At 43.6% G+C, this 19,085-nt stretch overlaps 1 protein-coding gene across 3 annotated transcripts in view; it reads right to left on the bottom strand.

Annotated features, from left to right (window-relative positions):
* The window catches only part of MNT (MAX network transcriptional repressor), a 95,307-nt gene that overhangs the window by 49,943 nt on the left and 26,279 nt on the right, over positions 1-19,085 (bottom strand). For 2 of the 3 annotated variants that reach the window (XM_033922503.1, XM_033922501.1), the window contains 2 exons: positions 14,553-15,102; positions 1,173-1,214 (listed from right to left, as the gene is read on the bottom strand). In XM_033922503.1, the coding sequence (XP_033778394.1) occupies positions 1,173-1,214; positions 14,553-15,055 (545 nt within the window). In that variant the 5' untranslated portion in view covers positions 15,056-15,102. The remainder of the gene's footprint in view (positions 1-1,172; positions 1,215-14,552; positions 15,103-19,085) is intronic. The other variant, XM_033922502.1, reaches the window with a different exon arrangement.

Raw genomic sequence — 19,085 nt, 5'->3', positions numbered from 1 at the left:
CCCTCCCCTCCCCTCCCCTCCCCTGACCCATTACAGAAAATATGGGGAAAACAGCAGACCATAAACTAAACTCCTTAATTATAGCTTTCCTAGGGACTCACTATGGGGCATCTTAAGCTCATGCTTCACGTGCCACTGATAGGCCTTTTAAGGCTTCAAGTAGCCCTGTCTATGACATCACAAGGTGGGGGAGCAGATCTCTCACTTTAGAGTCCCAGTAACATAGTAGATGAAGGCAGATAAAGACCCGAATGGTCCATCCAGTCTACCCAACCTGATTCAATTTAAATTTTTTAATTTTTTCTTCTTAACTATTTCTGGGCAAGAATCCAAAGCTTTACCTGGTGCTGTGCTTGGGTTCCAACTGCCGAAATCTCTTTTAAGACTTACTCCAGCCCATCTACACCCTCCCAGCCATTGAAGCCCTCCCCAGCCCATCCTCCACCAAACGGCCATACACAGACACAGACCGTGCAAGTCTGCCCAGTACTGGCCTTAGTTCAATATTTAATATTATTTTCTGATAATAAGGGAAGTACATCATTGGTCAGACGTTCTAGGACCTGGATGCACACGTTTTTATACAATAATGCAAAGGTATGTAAATTAAACCATGAAATTTGGATGTTACAAAAAGCAAGCATAAATATATGCCCATAATTTCTCTGTGACAATCATTAAAATGCAAGCTTTGTGTACAGTTTGTTTTGGAAAATTTGCACTGGGGAAAAGTATGCATATACTATTTAGGCCTGAGCAGAGTAAAAAAAAAAAAAAAGTTACCCCTTGCTTTAATTGCTCATGATCAGAGTCTAAGATTATAGTCCCAGTGTTATTCGCTACCTTGTGAATTTTGTCTTTCATTTTTCTTTTTCACTCTGTCATGTGGTCTGTGGTTATGACTAGCTCCAGGTCACCCAGAACCACAGAAGCTAGTCCTGAGTTTGCCCTCTTGCATCGGTGGCTCTGCAAGCCCTGCTTCCTTATTACAGAAAGTTAGACATTCAATGGGGCAAAACGTAAGAACAGCTTAGTCCGTCCCAGGTGACCTAAAGTCGTCACTGTAATATGAGTTTGCTTTTATACCCAAACACTCAGAGCAGGTTGTTTTGTTTTTTTAAGTGTTTCTATTAGAAATTAGCAAGAATTTTTTTTATTTTTTTACCACATACCTGTTTTTCTCCAGCTTGTTATGTACTTCCCTGGTCCCAGCCCTGGGAAAGACCAAAAACAAAACAAAAACAAAACAAAACAAAAAAAATGAACTTGGTGACCACGCCAAGGATCCTGTCCATTACACTTATGACGTGCAGATTGCAAGAGTCATAACTCCACACTTCACTTTAGTTTTTTTGTTTTCTTTTAACTCATGGTCATCACTAAACTATAATTCTATAGACATACGGGGCTCCTTTTACAAGCTGAATATCTACCACCTGCTTAAAAGGAAGCGGTAGCGGCTGGCGTGCGCTATTCCACGCATTAAGGCCTTAACGCACCTTCGTAAAAGGAGCCCATAGGACTAGCTTCCATAAATGGGCCTAAAAAATCAACACTGTTCTACAATAGGCAATCAAACATGAGTGACCATTATAGAATAGCATTGAGGGCCAATTTTGGAGCCCAAGTTTGTCACAAAACACACCTGCTGAAACTAGGTGTAATTCCCCAGTGCCCAATTTGAGCCAAATCCTTAGTATTCTATAACATTGCATAAATTTTGGAATGTCCCTGATCCGTCCATGTACCCCCTATGGCCACACCCCCTTCTGAGTTGTGGGCCATGGGATTTGGGCACACGTTGTCACCCAATTCTTGGTACTAACTAATTTAGGGGGATGTACAACATCAGAGCCCAGGTTTGGACACCATATAGAGAATCCGTGGGATTATTACAGTTTGATCGGTTATTATCAGAGTTTTCCTGCAAAGCAGCGGTTTGGCCCATCAACTTAGGCTGAGGCCACAGTCAGAGCCAAACATGTCTTTAGAACGCAAAAGAAATCAAAATTCACTATTCCTAGAAAAGAGCCTCTCTACATCTGAGCTGAAGTTCTCCTTCTATCCCTCTGCCCAAATCTTCGCCGACTTCCTTACCCTCCTCCCCACCAGGAGAAAAATCAAACCAATCAATCATTTTGCTTGGAGGGGGTAAAGCTGTTACCGTACTTCCAAATGAAAATATACAATAACCATTTTATAGCTGGCTCTGAAGTGATGCTAGATCTGTGGAAGAGAAAACAAGTACCTTTTCTTAAATACCTCCCTCTAAAGTTGTTTAACAGCATTTGCAAACTTCCATGTATCCTACACCAGAAGCCCTTTCAGTGCCAGACAGAGAATGACACGGGGAAAGAATTTGTCCTCATCACCTGCGACCACTGTCTCCACCCCATCCATACAAGCCTCAGTACTGCAATATTTAGCTTATTCCTTCCTTATAAATCAAAGCTCTGGCTGCTGAACTAGAGAAAGAGATGTTCAGCTGGCAGGGCTTTGTTTATAAATTTTTATCAACACAACTAATATACTACTTTATCCTAAAGCAAAAAATAAATAAATTAAATAAATATAAAAAAATTTTTTCTACCTTTTGCTGTCTGGTTTCTGCTTTCCTCATCTTCTCCTCATTCATTTCCTTCCATCCACTGTCTGCCTTCTCTGTCTCTTCCATATGCTCTGTTAATGTGCCTCTCCCTTCCATCTCTCCCTCCACCCCCACCCCAATTGGTCTGCCACTCTTCTTCTTCCCTCTGCTCCCCCCATAGTCAGGAATCTCTCTCTTCCCCATTTCTCTTCAGCGTCTGTTCCTCCTCACTCCACCTTCCCCAGTTCCCTTCAGGGTCTGTTCCTCTGCACCCCACCTTCCCCAATTCCCTTCAGCGTCTGTTCCTCTGCACCCCACCTTTCCTCCCTTTCTCCCTCCCTGCTCCTTAACTTCGCGGCAGGCAATTTCTCTAAAAGTGCTTCCTACCAACAGCCAGAGTGTTGAAATTGCATGTGGCTGCAGGAAAGGTCAGCTCTGATGCAACTTCTGGTTGCGTCAGAGATGGCCTTTATGGCAGCCACACGCGATTTCAACGCTCCGGCTGCTGGTCGGAAGCACTTTTAGAAAAATTGCCTGCAACGAAGGTAAGGAACAGGAAGGAGATGCTCAGACGGTGGCAGCGGCGATCGTGCGACAGCGATGGAGGGAGATGTTTGGGCAGTGGCGGCGATCGGGCGGCGGCAGCTCTCAGTATGGAGGGAGGGAGCGCGATTGGTGACCGTGCGCGTTCCCTCCCTTCACTGCGGAGACAAGGCCATTCACCACTCCACGGGGTGGTGAATGGCCTTCTCCCGCAGCGACCACTTCTTTTCTCTCCCCCGTTTCAGCAGGCTAGCCGCGGGTAACAGCCACCGTGTCATTCTCTAGTGCCAGACACCTACATATAACCTAGTAAAAGTCTTTGGTGTGATACAAAACTATTAAAGCCTGTTTTATCCTCTCCCCCTCCTAAGGGTTCTGGATTGATGACAGATTATTTTGCTGAGGCAAACTGGAAAGGGTTATTATTGAAAGTACCGAAATAGTGCAAGAAGTTACAAACTGTAATGTGATATATCAGGGAGTAACTAAGCAACTGCTGCACCCCCCCCCCTCCCCGAAAGAGAACTGCAGGGAGGGATATGCAAATTACTGACTTTCACTGATGGGAAGAAATCGTATGCCATTATTATTTATACATATAAATAAGATGTGTGGCAGCCTCTCTAGGCAAAATTAAAAACCTAGCAGCAGAACACTGAACCCTTCAGGTGGGAGAAGTATCCAGCAGCTACTATGGAGCAAGGAGCAGTGGTGCAGTAAGTGAACCTAGATAATGTATTTATATAAACACATACACACATAAACACCTGCACTTTATATCCTATTAACTCCAGAAGGAAGACCTCTTTGATACAATGCAGGTATTAAGGAAGGCAGTACCAGGAAGTTCTCAGCCAACACGAGTAGCATGGAAGAGACTCTACTCACTGCCAGCGAAGACTAGAAGACCAAGGGGGAGGGGGGGGAGAGTTGTCCAGAACCAGTAAGACCTTGAAGTTCTCTCCCAGTCCAGCCTCTCTAGATGTTGGCTTTTGCCAATCACGGCCAGCTTCAGTTTGAGTGTTCCAGCAGCATTCGCACAAGCCAGCATGATCACCCTGTCCTTCAGGTCTTTAAACGTAGATGGTGCTCGTTCATCAGCCATGGCTAGCATTTTGGGGGGGGACACTGCATCGTTGGCACTGTAAATTTGCTCAGGACCCACCAAGTTTCCAGCAGCTCTCATTTTAGCAAATTCAGCAGCGGACCTTTGAGCTGCCTCATAAATTAGTCGAAGCTTTTTCAGCACGGATTTTTAGATACTTGAGGCCATGGCACTTCTGCAGCCCTTCTGAATATACACAGTCACCACCCATTTTCAGATCTTGATGGAACTTTTTTGCTTGCTTCATTACCATCAAACCACTCAGTGGCATGCCTTTATGTATTCTTTGACGAATGCACGTGGTCTAACTTTTCATTTCTTGCCTTATGCAATGTTTTTCTGGTTAACATTGATTTCTGGTCCTCGCTCTCGCTGTAAAACTTCAACAGCTTATCTTTCTGTTTCTTTACATCGTATATGGTTGTGGTTCCTACTCCATATTCAGCAGCCACCGCACTGATGCACCTTCGTCAAGCTTTTTGAGTACCTCAATTTTCCGTGCTATCGACAGAAACATGGAGGTTGGGTACAGATTCCCAAATCTAGAGCGGCAGAGATAGGCACCATGAGGCAACCAGTGCGGTAACACAACTGATCCCAGAGAAGCTGGTGGGAGCTGCAGGGAGAGTTCTCTTTGTGAAGGGCAGGGCGCCCTGGAAAAGGTTTGCCCCGAGAGAGGGGCCTGAACCTTGGAAAGCGGTATATAAAAACTTAAGGTTTAGTTTAGTTTAGTTCCCTATCTGTTCCTTACCTAGACAGTACTAATTGTGTTGAGATTGGTACTTGTATTTATCTGAATTGTTATCTGCTGTATTATAGAAGCCGTCTTTCCTAATTTGTAAGTCGGGACCAAACACATTCTCTTCTTCTATTGAGTAATGCTTTGTCCTTCAAGAATGCTGCTCTTCCCCCTCTCTATTGCAGGCTTGTATAGAAAGGTGTCTTGAATGTTCCAATGTACAGTGCTATAGAAATGATAAGTAGTAGTAGAAGAAGGCAGAGGATTAAAAAAACAAAGAATGACAATGGGGACCACTGTAGAGTTCTCCAATGGCCGACAGTAGCCCAGGACTTCAGTGAAAATCACTGTTGTATAGGAATGTACAGTACTGTACTATGACTACTATTTTTTATCATTTCTATAGCACTGAAAGGCGTATGCAATGTTGTACATTTAACATGTAGTAGAAAGTCCCTGTTCAGAAGAGCTTAAAATCTAATTTGGACAGACAGGACATACAGGGGTTCAGGAGTTTCTTGCAGAGAGAATGAAAGGATGGACATGGGTGTCTTATGGTTAGTGGGAGTTAGGAGTTGAAAGCTGCCTCAAAAAAGTGGGCATTCAGCTTGGATTTGAATACTGCTAGAGATTTCTAACGTTTCTTTCAATGGTTATGCTTGAAGAAGTTAACATTCCGCTGTCACTGTTTAAATACTTGGTTGATATACATTTATAGCAGGTATGAAGTCAACCTATTCAACCTATACAAATATACATTTATAGCACGTATTTGTATAGGTTGAATAGACTTTGAAATACTGCCAGCCAGTCAGTCTTGTTCAAAGTCATCTTTGTTTTGGGGGGAAAAAGGGAGGGAAATCTGATTTGTTGGAACCTTTCTTCATCATGAGGGAGCATCAGGTGCCAAGCATTCACGGACCGATGGAGTCTATAGATACAAGGATCCACAAGAGGACGCTACAAAAGTATCCCTAAATTGTCAGGTATAATGAGGACCAGCTGCAGGTGGGGAGTAGTGCTGCCTAATTCACCGATTCACTTAAGTGGATCGATTCAAATCGATATGTTGTCCAAGAAATTGGACTTACCGATTCAGCAACCAACACCCCCCCCCCTTCTGGTGAGACCTGACATACCTTAGAGGCATCTTAAAGCATCAGCAGTGGCTGCGGTCAGCAGTGGCATCACTCGGAATGGGCTGCTCTGAGGCCTGCCCCACTGGGGCCTTCCTTCTGCCTTGTCACTGATGACATGGCAGAGGAAAGCCCTAGTGGGGCAGGCCATGAGTAGCCCGTTCAAAGTGATACTGCTGCTGACCATCCACCATTACCGCTGCTACTTTAGGAGGCCTTGGAGGTATGTCAGGACTCATGGTGGGAGAGTCGGTGGGGTGCTGCCACACAGGGGGAAGGGAGGGAAGAATGGAAAACTACTTCACAGGGGGATGGGGGGTAGGAGGGATAGAGAGCTGCTACACAGGGGAATGATTGCAAGGGGAGGAAAGCTCCTGTACATGGGAGGAGAGAGGACAGATATGAAGAATTGTTGGGGTGGAGGAGAGGAAGGGAGAGAAGAGGTAGAAATGGGTAAGAGGGAGAAATGTTGGACATAGGGTGGAGGGCAGGTAGAGATGGAGCATGGGAAAAGAGAAATAAATGTTGCATGTCATAATGGAGGGGAGGAAGGGAAAGATGCTGAATGGAACGGAATAGAGAAGTTTGACCCAGAGAGAGGGAGAGAGAGAGAGATGGTAGACAGTGGGAAAGAAACAAAATGTTGGACACACAGAATGGACACAAACAAGTCAAGTTTCAAAGGATGTTAGCTGGTAAACATATAGCTTTATCTGTAGATTTTCAGCCGCTATCCAGATAGTGATGGGAGCTGAAAATCTGTGCAACTCTTCCACCACTATCTGTACAGAAGGGGGATGGAGGGAGAGAAAAGTAGCAGCATGCGGTGGCCCAAAAAAGCAAATGGGATGCTAGGAATTATTTAGAAAAGGATAGTAGATAAGACCAAGAATATTATAACGCCTCTATATCGCTCGGTGGTGAAACTTCATCTTGAGTATTGCATTCAGTTCTGATCGCCATATCTCAAAAAAGATATAGCAGAATTAGAAAAGGTTCAAAGAAGAGCGACCAAAATGATAAAGGGGATGGAGCTCCTGTTTTTGAGGAAAGGCTGAATAGGTTAGGAACTATGTTCCCTCTACGGTGAGCACATGAGCGTCGCTCACAGATTTCACATGGTTGCTCACTTCCAGCAGCAAGAAGACACACATGCAGGGCTGCATTGCTCTGGTATGCTGTCGGCTGTGACGGTCCTCTGCCCTGAACACGAACCGAAGTCAGAAGGGGCAGAGGACTGGAACAGCCAACAGCACACACCTGAGCCTCAACCCACTTGGTAATGTACTAATATAATATGGAGTTATTTTGGTAGTTTAAAGCTGACTTAAGTTTCAGAAGCTGTATTGGTCCTAGAGAACTTGAGTCTTTCTAGGTCTTGAAACTACCGTGGTCACCGCAGTAAATCTGCAGGAATGGAGACATTTGCAACTGGTTTACTGCAGGAATGAGGACAAGACCTTTCACCATCCTGCAGGAACGGTGACAAGACCTTTTACCACTCCATGGGAGCGGTGAAAAGTCTTGCTCCTGGGGTAAAAAAAATTACACCCGTGTCAAATCTGGCATCTCCTCCCCAGCTCCTCTTGTGCCTGTTTTACCTTCAGGAGCCAGCCATGCCACGATGAAGACAGAAGGCACCCAAAACCAAAGCCTGAGACCAATGTGATTTAAAGAATAAAATTACCAGACAACAAAAAGTAGAAAAAAACTTAATTTATTTTATATTTTGTGATTAGAATATTTCAGATTTGAAATATGTATCCTGCTAGAGCTGGTATTAGATATAACTGGGAACTGCAAAATCCAGGCTGTGCTTCTTTAGCTTCCAGCTGACTTAGGGCTCTCTCTCTGACCAGGGGGCAGTTGCCCTCCCCTAACACTTTTCCTGCCATGTGTGACTGATGTATTCTGTTAGCTTGATTTTTCTATGTAGCATTCTGTAGTAATTTGGTTTTCACAATAGTGGAGGTGATATTTGTGAAAGGGAGGGGAGACAGGGGTTTTGTTGATACTTGCTCTGTATTATTTGTTTATAAAATGTCAAATTATATAGAACATTATCTCTTTTTATACTTTAATAAAATAAGTTCAGTATAAAATCATAACAATTTGAGGCTTGTGCGGATGGGATCTGACAGTTTGCAGGGCTGGGATGGGGACTGATCTCGCGGGGACAGGGCAGGGACGAGCTCACAGGGACGGGCGGGAACGGTGATAATTTTTTTTCCCGTGTCATTCTCTATTTAGTAGACAGATGGAGAGTCTCACATCTGCAGGAGTGAGACTATTTCTATGTCTCCAGGGCTCATGGTACAGTATCTATGACAGATTACCTTTTCATGTCACAAGAACTTTTTTCAGTGTAGGGATAGGCCCTGTGGGCATTTCTGACCATGTGATGATATGGGTCACTATTAAAAAATATAGAGCAGAGACTGGGACTAAAGGTTGGAGTTCCCCTTAGATCTTTACTATGACATTAAATTTAGGGAATTTCTTATTGAGAAGTAGAAATGATATGCAAGCTATAAAAAGCAGCATTTTGGAACTCTGGTGTTGCTTTGGGAATCTGCAGAGGCAGTCCTGGGGGGGGGGGAAAGAGGAGACAATTCCTTTCATTAATCACAAGTGTAGGAATAGGGATAAAGAGATATCGAGGCTGGAAAAGTAAGTTAGGGCAGATCTCTTATCCCTCATATATCAAAGAGCTTAGGGCTTCACTGCACACTTTGAAAATTCTGCATTCTTTGATGAAGCAAAAATCTATAAATTACAGTTATACAAATCCTATATAATAAAACCCTAGCCACGCAGGCGCACTCAAATCTGCGTGCTTCCGTGATCTCTGATCTTTGAGATGTAGGTCCGTGGCCGCAGGAGTGCGCATGTGCGAGTCCCCAGCCTTACTGCTTCCCAGGACTGGCCGCCAGCGTTGGACTCCCTGCTCTCCAGATCGCGGTGTCGGCTCCTCTCATGAGCTGCACCAGCGTCGGAGAAGGCTTCTGACCCTGGCGGGGATCGAGAGGAGCCGCTACGACACTCACCGCAGGCCAGGCAGGGAAGCGCCGACAAAAAGAGACTCCAGCCACGAGCCGCTCAATGAGACCAGGCAGGCAGCCAGCCACGCGAGGGAGGGAAACAGAATGAAAAAGAAAAGGTAACGTGCAGGGAGAAGCTGGGCCTGCCTGTGGGAAACGCGATAAGGGAAGAGGGGGCCCTTGGAGCAGGCTAGACCGCGGGAGGGAAGGGGGAAGGGCCAAAAGGAGCAGGCCACATCGTGGTAACAGTAGGGAAGGGGGGTGGGGGAAAATGCTGCTACTGCTGCACAGGGATCTGGAGGGAAAGGGAAATACCTGCTGCTGCTGCACAGGGAAGTGGAGGGGGAGGGAAGTGGAGGGGGAGGGAAATGCTGTTGCAGCTGCACAGGGAAATGCAGGGAAAGAATGACAGACAGACAGCAGGAGGGAGGGAGACAGAAAGAAAGGAGGAAAGACACAGGGGCAGGGAGAGGGACAGAAAGACAGAGAAAGGTGGGGCCAGGGAGGGAGAGAGACAGTGGGAGGGAGAGAGACAGAAAGACAGACAGACATATATTCTAGCACCTGTTAATGTAACGGGCTTAATGACTAGTATGCTAATAAAGTGGAAAGCTGCTGGCCAAACTGGCAAAACAAAAGGCTTTTTTTTATTTTTTGCTCCCTTTACTTAAATTGTAGACGTATAACCAGCATGTTACTGTTTATAATTGCTTTGCTCGTTTTGTTGTCAACTGCACTGTTTGTACTGAATCTATCTGTTGTGAACTGCCTAGAACTCCCTGGGTATGGCGGTATACAAAATAAAAATTATTATAATATAAAAAGGATTACTGCATAGTATAGGCAAGCTAGTACACATTGATCATGCTATAGCCTTGACCCTGAGGGATTACAGTACTTTGGAAAATTATATGCTCGTGCTGATTCAGACCAGTTAGATGGTTCTGCGTATTTACATAAATGAAAAAATTCCTATGGTTTGCATATCCTATAAAACCACTAGAACATGGAATAGAGCTGTAAGAATAATCTTTATAAATATTCTTGGGTGCGATTTTTTATTGTTTTTAATTATTTAATTAATTACTATTATTAAAGGAGTGGCTTGCCGCAGGAGATGAAGCCATACACCCTATTTAGGGCTTATCTGATGTAAAAACTGTCATCTGCTGCCAATTACATCTGCTCCTGCTGACATCATAGGCATCCAACCCCCTCCTAACTACACTGTTCTAACTTATTTAAATACTTTTCCTTTATTAAACAAATTTGCAAAAAAAACATTTTTTTTCTAAAAAGACAGAAAGGGATAGTGTCCCGTGCTGCCTGTTAATCACTATACTGACACACCCTTCATTTAAAATCTTCAACACAATACAGATATTTCAATTAAACTTGAGAGTGGCAGACAGTGCAAATGCAAGATTACTTGCAATGTTAGTTTAATAAAGCAGTATTTATCTTGCGGGCTTATTTCTTCAGCACTTCACATACACCGCCGATTACTGCTGGATAAGGAACCGTTGCTGATATTCAAAAACTTGCTAGCTTATATTTTATTTTTACTTTGATCCGACGCGGTCTGCGTTTCGTGGGGCCGCCTGTGCTCGTTTTTCTGTATATTTACAGCAATGTCCTCTAATAAGGCCCCCAAGTCTAATGGATTGAAAGGGGAATTTTATAGTCTTTAAAGATGAAATTGCAGTGCCTGCGGCTTCTCTGTTTTAAGAGCATTATCTCCACTCGCACACTTCCAGAGTTGTGACAAACTCTGATAATTGTCTCCTGAGCTGTTCTTGTAATTAATAACTATATTTCCTTATTATTATACCAATACTTGGATTTATATATTTTTTTAAGTTTGTGGACTAAATAATTTTTAGTTTTTCTTTTCCTTGCATTACTGTAAGTGATGTTAGGTGTATTAAATTTCTTGATTAATGATGTAAATCTGTATTCAAGTACTGAAGTGTTTGTTTAATAATTTGAAAAATTCAATGAATAAATAAATTTGAAAAGCTTTGGGCTCCTCTTTCAGACCACTCCGTTACACTTCATCAATCTTAGGTGCAAATGATTTTCAAGGTCAATATTATATACTTCCACCACTGCTGTTTTGTCCCTGTACTGATTACAGTTTTTTGCACTGAGTCCTTCCTCTAGTGCAGGGGTGTCAAAGTCCCTCCTCGAAGGCCGCAATCCAGTCGGGTTTTCAGGATTTCCCCAATGAATATGCATGAGATCTGTTAGCATACCATGAAAGCAATGCATGCAAATAGATCTCATGCCTATTCATTGGGGAAATCCTGAAAACCCAACTGGATTGCGGCCTTTGAGGAGGAACTTTGACACCCCTGCTCTAGTGTATGACATCTAGATAATGCCCTTTATTCTTACTACTTATACTAGACTATGTTTTTCAACTCATTTCATTTGATTATTATTTCATTATTTAATATTGTCTTCTTTTTGGTAATAATGTACTGCATGTATTGTGGTGCTATTTTCCATATTGGACTTTGTGTATGAGTGCACCATAAGTTTTGTTCATTATGTTCTGGTTTTGTAAAACTTTAATAAAACATTTTTTAACTGAAAAAAATAAGAATAATCGGTTATATATGAGTCATGGCCTGGGAAGTTTCTGTTGTAGTAGGCAAGGGATTCATAATTTTGACAGCTGATCTGGGCCTTATAGAAGATCAATGTGTCTAGGCTGTTCGACGATGCAAAGAAGCAATTAGTTAGTTGGAGATACCTTTTTTATGATGGGCAAAGTCAATCTTTTCTAAATGTGCTTGTTCCCCCTGACCCCCCTTCCCCCGGTGGTTATAAACATTTCAGATGTAGCTTCTTTGAAGGGACTGGTTATGTAACTGGCATCTGATAACAAGGTTTCTCGGGGGGGGGGGGGGGGGGGAAGGTGTGAAGTTGAAGTTAGATGTTCCAACTTGCCCCTGGCATGGGAGTGAATATGGGATGTCTGATTTTTTTTTTTTTTTAGTGTACAAAGCGTTGTGTAGTTTAATTTCATCCAAGGATCATAATGCACCCTCTTAAAGCGATAGGCTCCATATCTGGGGTATGGGCATTGAATCTTACCTCTAATATTGCAAATACTTAAGGTCGTATACTGTGCTGAAGCGTGTCCGTTTTGGTTGCTTCACAGGGCCAATTTCTCACAGACTTGGGCATTTAGACCTAGGATTGTTGCAAATGCAGTGTTCAAAACGTCAAGTAGTAGACCACACTTTTTCCATGCTTTATGGGAATGCCCTAAAATACAGTCATATTGGTTAGAGATCTTTCAGTTCTGGGGTGATATTGTGGAACTGACTAACCCTAACATCGATGGATGTACTTTTTGATAAAAGGGATCTGCTGGAGGCTCAGGCAAAGGAGTCAGAAGTCTTATAAATAAAGCTACTATAGTGGAAAAATTGCACTTTTAATCATTGGTTGGAATCCTCAGCTCCATCTTATTAGTACTGGAGGAATATATCGCATTCTGCTGCTACCGTTGGAGTTGCAACAGGCTAAACAAACATTTTCTAAAAAGGCGGAAGATGTTTCTGCAAATCTAGAATAGTTACATTAAGAGGTTTTCACTAAAAGCTTGTAGTTTGATACTGAACTGGGGGAAATGGGCTGGGCCAGTGCATTAAGGGTTGGCACCTTCTTGTTAGGGTAGCGGGGACTGAAGAGGTTGAAGAGGGGAAGAAAGGCTAATTCAGGGATCTCAAAGTCCCTCCTTGAGGGCCGCAATCCAGTCGGGTTTTCAGGATTTCCCCAATGAATATGCATTGAAAGCAGCGCATGCACATAGATCTCATGCATATTCATTGGGGAAATCCTGAAATCCCGACTGGATTGCAGCCCTCAAGGAGGGACTTTGAGACCCCTGGATTATACAAGGGTTATCAGTATGCTTAGAAATTAGAATCATTACCATACTTGGTGGAATTACTTTCTCAGTTCTGGAGTTGTCGTAAATGAGGTTGTATAAGTTGGGAATGAGACAGGGGGAAGATAACTGTATAGAGTCAAAAGTTTTACATGCATCAAAATATTGATGTCATCATTTGTACAGTTAATAGTCATTGGCGCGCGGGTCTTCGGCGCGCCGACATTTCAGTGAAGACAAATTGGCGCAAGACTCCATCGTGCTGTCGAAAGTTACTTTTAAAGAGCTCTGACACGGGGTGTGAGTGGGGAACCCCCCAGTTTACTTCATACTCTTCGCGCTGCCGTTGGGGGGGTTGGAACCCTCCATTATAGAGTAAACTTCATTTTTTCCCGATTTTTTGCACCCCCCCACCCCACCCCCCAACGGCAGCGCAAAGAGTATGAAGTAAACTGGGGGGGGGGTCCCCCACACACACACCGTCAGAGCTCTTTAAAAGTAACTTTTTAGGTGGCGCGCTGGGGTCTAGTACCGATTTGTCTGCACTGAAATGTTGGCGCGCCGAAGTTTCGTGCGCTTTTGTCCCGTCACCCATTTGTACTCTATTTTGACTGTCGATTCAATAAAACAGTCCCTCTGAATTTCTGAACCCATAAATTACTTCAACATATAATATGTGAAATTTCCCAATCACTTATGCACTGTGTGATGTATACAGCGACTGGATCCAGGAGAAGCCGCTAGTCTACGCCTTCTCACCCGATTAAAACAACAAAAGAATCTGCTCTGGCTTTAAAGGTCATATATTTTTCTCAAACAGCATCAAAATTTTACAAACCCAATATGAAATTACTTAGCAAACAAGCTACTGTGAAAGCTAAACACACGGTCTGAAAGTGCTATTTGTTTTATTAATAAATAAGCAAGGATAAACAACAAACCCCCCCCCAAAAAAAAAATCCCCCCCACCTCCCTTCATCTGGTTACATCAGAAACATGCTCCTTGATTTGCATACACAGTACAAAACTCACCCCCTCTTTTACTCAGGGGCCGTCGTGTTCCCTCTAAGCTGAGCAGGAGTCCTCCACCCACAGTCTCACCAATAGAGGGTGCTGTTTTACTGTCACATTTTTCAATTGTGAGGGACAGGCAAGTTCTGCAGGACTCCAGGGAACATACCTGTCCTTAGCGACTGAAAATATTCCACCCCCTAGTGGTAGCAATGCAGCTGGAGGACACCTGCTCAGCTTAGAGGGAACAGCCGATTTAGCTAACGCGTCCATAGAATATAATGAGCGCATTCGTATTTAGCGAAAAGGACCATTAGTTAGCCTTAAACCATATTTTTAGGCTGTATCTCATATCTGTTCAAGAGACCTATGTGTATACAAGTCTAAGAAAGCAGCTTCAGCTCAAATTTTCTGGGTAGCCAGAATATCATGCATACGTTTCTTAACTTCTAATCTAGACCATGATAGGCTCCTCTGCACACTCACCCTCCAGGCCTCCTCTTCTGTTCACTGGGCTTGGCCTCTTCTGCTGCTGTCAGTCGCAGAGCACTGAGCTGCTGAGCTGGAGCCTGTGGCAGAGGAGGAGGGGGAGGGGGTTGTGGAGGTTGAGGCTGAGGCTGGATAGGTTGAACAACATGGTGCTGGGAGATGGCCAGCAGTGGAGCAGGGTATTGTTGCAGCTGCTTGGGGCTCCCTGAAGGAGGTGTGGTGACCTTCAAGTCAGAAGATACAGGGCCCGAAGGTCTCTGGATGACAGGTGCCACTAAAACATCCTTGCCCATGCAGGAGGAGCCCACCATAGGAGGATGACGCTGTAGGAGGGGTGGGGACAGGGTAGCCTGGGTCACATGCTGGGGAGAGCTGGAGACTACAGGGAGAGGAATGACCGTCATGGGAGCTGACAGGGGTGGGGGTGGAGGAGGAGGAGCTGGCGGAGAAACTGGAACAGCAGGGATCTCTTCCCTTAAGTCTTCTATGCTCACAATCATTTTTTTCTCTTCATCTTCTCTTTCAAGGTGGAGCTTCTCATTTTCCTCTGCAACACAAGCAAAATAGAAAATATATTTGATTAAATCCACAAATAAAACGTATATATATTCATGCCAAACACAGGGAAAAACCAACAAAATCTGCAGTAAAAGATGCAAAACAAAAACAAGGAAAAACGGCAGAAACACGTACAATGATGCAGGCTGAATTTATTTGTAATAAATAATTGAGTGCGGTTAATAATACCACCTTAAAAACAAACCAAAGGACCCGACACGGTCCGTGTTTCAGTTAACACGCCTTCATCAGGGGTCCCAGGTCAATAAGGGATCAAATAGAACCGCAAACAAGAAAGCTGCAAATATAAACCGTAGCCTGTGAGAGAGCGAGTACCAGAAAGCAATCCGTGTGTGAACTCCTGCGTAACTATTGACCTGGGACCCCTGATGAAGGTATATATTCATGGCAACAAAGAAATATACTGATGGAGCTTCCCAACTTAGCGAGTGAATCCACTAGGAGAGAGAAAAAAAATCCCCATATCTAATGTGTAAGGTTGTACCACAGAAACAGGGCTGTGAAGTCAGTTCACCAAACCTTCAACTGATATTAAGGCTTCAAATTTTTTTTGCTCTGGATCTAAAGTACTGGTAAACATAACTTTAGATAAGCCCAATATGCATATCTTTAGGATAAATAAATAAATATATATATATATACATACACATATAAAGTAAAACATAGTATATTTACCATATATTATAATTTATTTATTTTTTTACTTTGAAGCTGAAGTTGGAGTCAGTCCATTTTTATTGACTCAAATCCACTCAAAATTGCTTCTGACTTCACAGCCCTGCACAGAAAAGGTGTTATATATCAAAACTCAAACATGAATTGTAACAGGGCAGGGTTCAAATCCCAGTAATCTGCCTTGTGATCTCAAGTAAGTTACCTAACCCTTCACTGCCTCAGACCAAGACCTATGGCATTGCATCAACCAGTAAAAGTCTTGTGATTCCGACTGAGTTGGAAACCCAGAAGAGCAGAAGGAAACTGCAAGGTCATGACCTTGAGAACGCATAGGACATGATGAGGGAAAGCTTCCATGAAATCCAAATTCCATGAAGCAGGCAACAAAATGTGGTAATATCGCTAAAATATTTTTCAAACATTATGACTGTACTGTTAAATACATACATGCCTGTTTATACAGGAATTACTAGCCCCTTTGGAAGTGGAAACAAGAGGGGCCATAATTCTCTATTGGTCAATTCACCTCCTATACCCTGGGCCAAATATTCTTCCCCCTCCAGCCCCTCTGCAAGTCCCATAATTAAGCTAGAGAAGTAGACCTAGAGAAAGGCATCAATAGCTTTGGAATCAAATCCAGGCGGTACAGTTTGGAGAAAACCCAAACATGATCATCTTTAAAGCAGTACACCAGAAAAGGGAGAGGCCTAGTGGTTTCTAATTCAGGTTGGGTAAGAAGTTGAAGCAAAAGGCACCATTAGACACTCGTGGTACGGCTCCTAGGGAGGTGGAGGCTAGAGGCCGACCCAAACCAAATCTGTGGCTCAATTTTAGCCAGAACCAAAGCGGAAACTGAATACACCATACCTGCCCCCTCCAGGCCACTGCTACCTCCCACCCTGAGCATCTCTTGTTTTGGTGGTCTAAAGACCTCTTCAGGAGCAGGAAAGAACCCCACTTTTTCCTGCCCGATGCAGCTGCTTTAAAATGGCTGCCGAGATTGCCGTGGGAGGTCCTGTAGATGATCAGGGGACCAGAATGGCATTGAGACTCATTTTTTTCAAGGGTGAGAACATGATCAGTTAGGCAGCTGGGGGTGACTGGACAGAGAGTTTAGGTTTCAACTAAAATCCAAACCCAGATTTCAGTCCAGTTTTGAAACTCAGTTGGACACAGAAAGCCAAATAGTAGAGCTGTGCACTGATGGCTGAGCACACAGCTTCTAACTCAAGAACAAGATATTCTGCAGCAATGCAGTGAACAAATGAGATGGAAGTTACGTGCTAAGTCCGGGAAAGCCTGTCGGATAAGTGCACACCAAGGTTCTGCAGCAAGGGTGCCTTATTGTGTGCACGTCCAAAGAAAACTAAAGTACCAGCACATAAAGACTGGCCTTGCCTAAATTTCTTGCACATAAAATTTTTGCAAGGCTGATACTTATGCACAGATTCATTTCCTTCGGACAAGCGCACAAAGCTGTTACCTTCTCTCTCTGCCTTTTAAAGTTACTGGTTTGTGTTTGCAGAGACAAAAAGAAAAAAAAAAAATAATACAAATGGCAGCGAGTCCTCTCAACTAACCCTTGCACACTGCCTCGGACGTGGCAATTAATTTCTCCCAGTGTGTGTACATGAAAATTGCAGAGGAATTACCTAATAGCCTCCGCACCATTTGTTTTTAATATACTGTGTGCCAAAATGTACCACATGCAGCCTAGCGGTTAGCGTAGCAGCCTGAGAACCTGTGAGGTCCTGGGTGCAAAATAAGGACCTGCATATAATATGTAAACCACAGAAAGTCCCTGCCTTTCCCGCACAAGTTAATTCTGCAGCGAAGCTCTTTCTACATTGTGCATTCTAGAAATGCACACAAATGCCTCGCAGTGTCTTTCTGCATCCATGCAACCTTAAGACGTCACTGCATTTTTTAAGATAAGGGACCCTTCCAATAATCTGGCAACACGGTGATTTCCACCCCTTTCTTAGAAGCTCATCATTCAGGGCCATCCTACCACCCACTAAGGTTTTGTACATTGTTTCACAAGCTACAAAACAGCAGCTTTATAATACAGTAATTGCTTCACCAATGCTGACTCGGCACTTCTGAATGAACTTCCTGAATTCTTCAGCAACTATTAATAATATCAAAAAGTCTCCCCTCAATCCTTTATTGCCATATTCCTCTGCTCCGCTCCCAGAGCTGGAGGAAATATGATGCCTCTGGAAATCCCAAAAAACTCTTTCGTATGGGACTAGAATAATGAAGTCACACCCTACCCACTCAGAAAGAAAACCTGTTACAGACACACACCATCAACACATGCCACACACAATGTATGCCTTGGTAATCCTTCCCTGCATTAGAGCTGCAGCAGAACTAAGGCATCATGGTGATAAGACCAGGATACTGGGCTCAGTTTTCTTGCCCTTTCATTAGAGGCCGACCAAATTTCAGTGTCACATTTGGCACCAAAACCATACTGAAATCCAGATTCGGGTTTCAACCAAAAATGCCGGAGCATTTCCAGCCGAAACAGAAACTCTCTGGCCCCCAAAATGACCCCACCACTGAGAAAAATGAGTTCTTCTACTAACCTGGCCCCTGGGCCTAGGGTTGCTTTGGGGGGGTTGTTGTTTTTTTTTTTTGTTGTTGTTGTTAAACCATCTTTATTGAAAAAAAAACACAAAACTGGGGGGGAGAGGGGATTGGGGAGGGAGTGAGGGGTTTGGGAAGGTTCTGGAACTTAAGATACGGACAGGGTAAAGGGGATTCAGTGGGGGGAGGGGGTGGTGCAGCATTTTCGGGGCTCTTAAGAGTCCAGGGCCTCAGAGTGCCTTTCCGCTCTCCTTACCCTCGCTCGCCCTCAGTAGAGTGGGCTGGAGAGGAGTTTGGTTGATGTTCCTTTTCTTTTGTCCATGTTCGTTATACTTGATGCATATTTGTTTGTACTGAGCACCTTGGGGGTACCTTAGCATTGTCTTTGTTGTTTGCATCAATAGAAAACCAAAAAAACTCTGTGGAGTGACGATGTTCCTAAATGGACTTTATTTGAAAGTATCAAAGTTCCAAAGGTACACCGAAATCATCCACATAAAATAATTCCATCCACATAAAAGTAAATCATCCACTTAAGACCCCTGAAGAAGACTTTTTGTTGAAACGCGGACTGTGTTGGGTCCTGTATCCCTAGCGGACTAGGTCCTTTAAGGCTCTTATATGGATGATTTACTTATGTGGATGGAATTATTTTATGTGGATGATTTTAATGTACCTTTG

This window comes from Geotrypetes seraphini, chromosome 15 (genome assembly GCF_902459505.1).
Source record: "Geotrypetes seraphini chromosome 15, aGeoSer1.1, whole genome shotgun sequence".
Lineage (NCBI taxonomy): Eukaryota > Metazoa > Chordata > Amphibia > Gymnophiona > Dermophiidae > Geotrypetes > Geotrypetes seraphini.
Note: the sequence above shows the minus strand (reverse complement) of the source record. Positions and strands in the feature narration are given on the sequence as shown.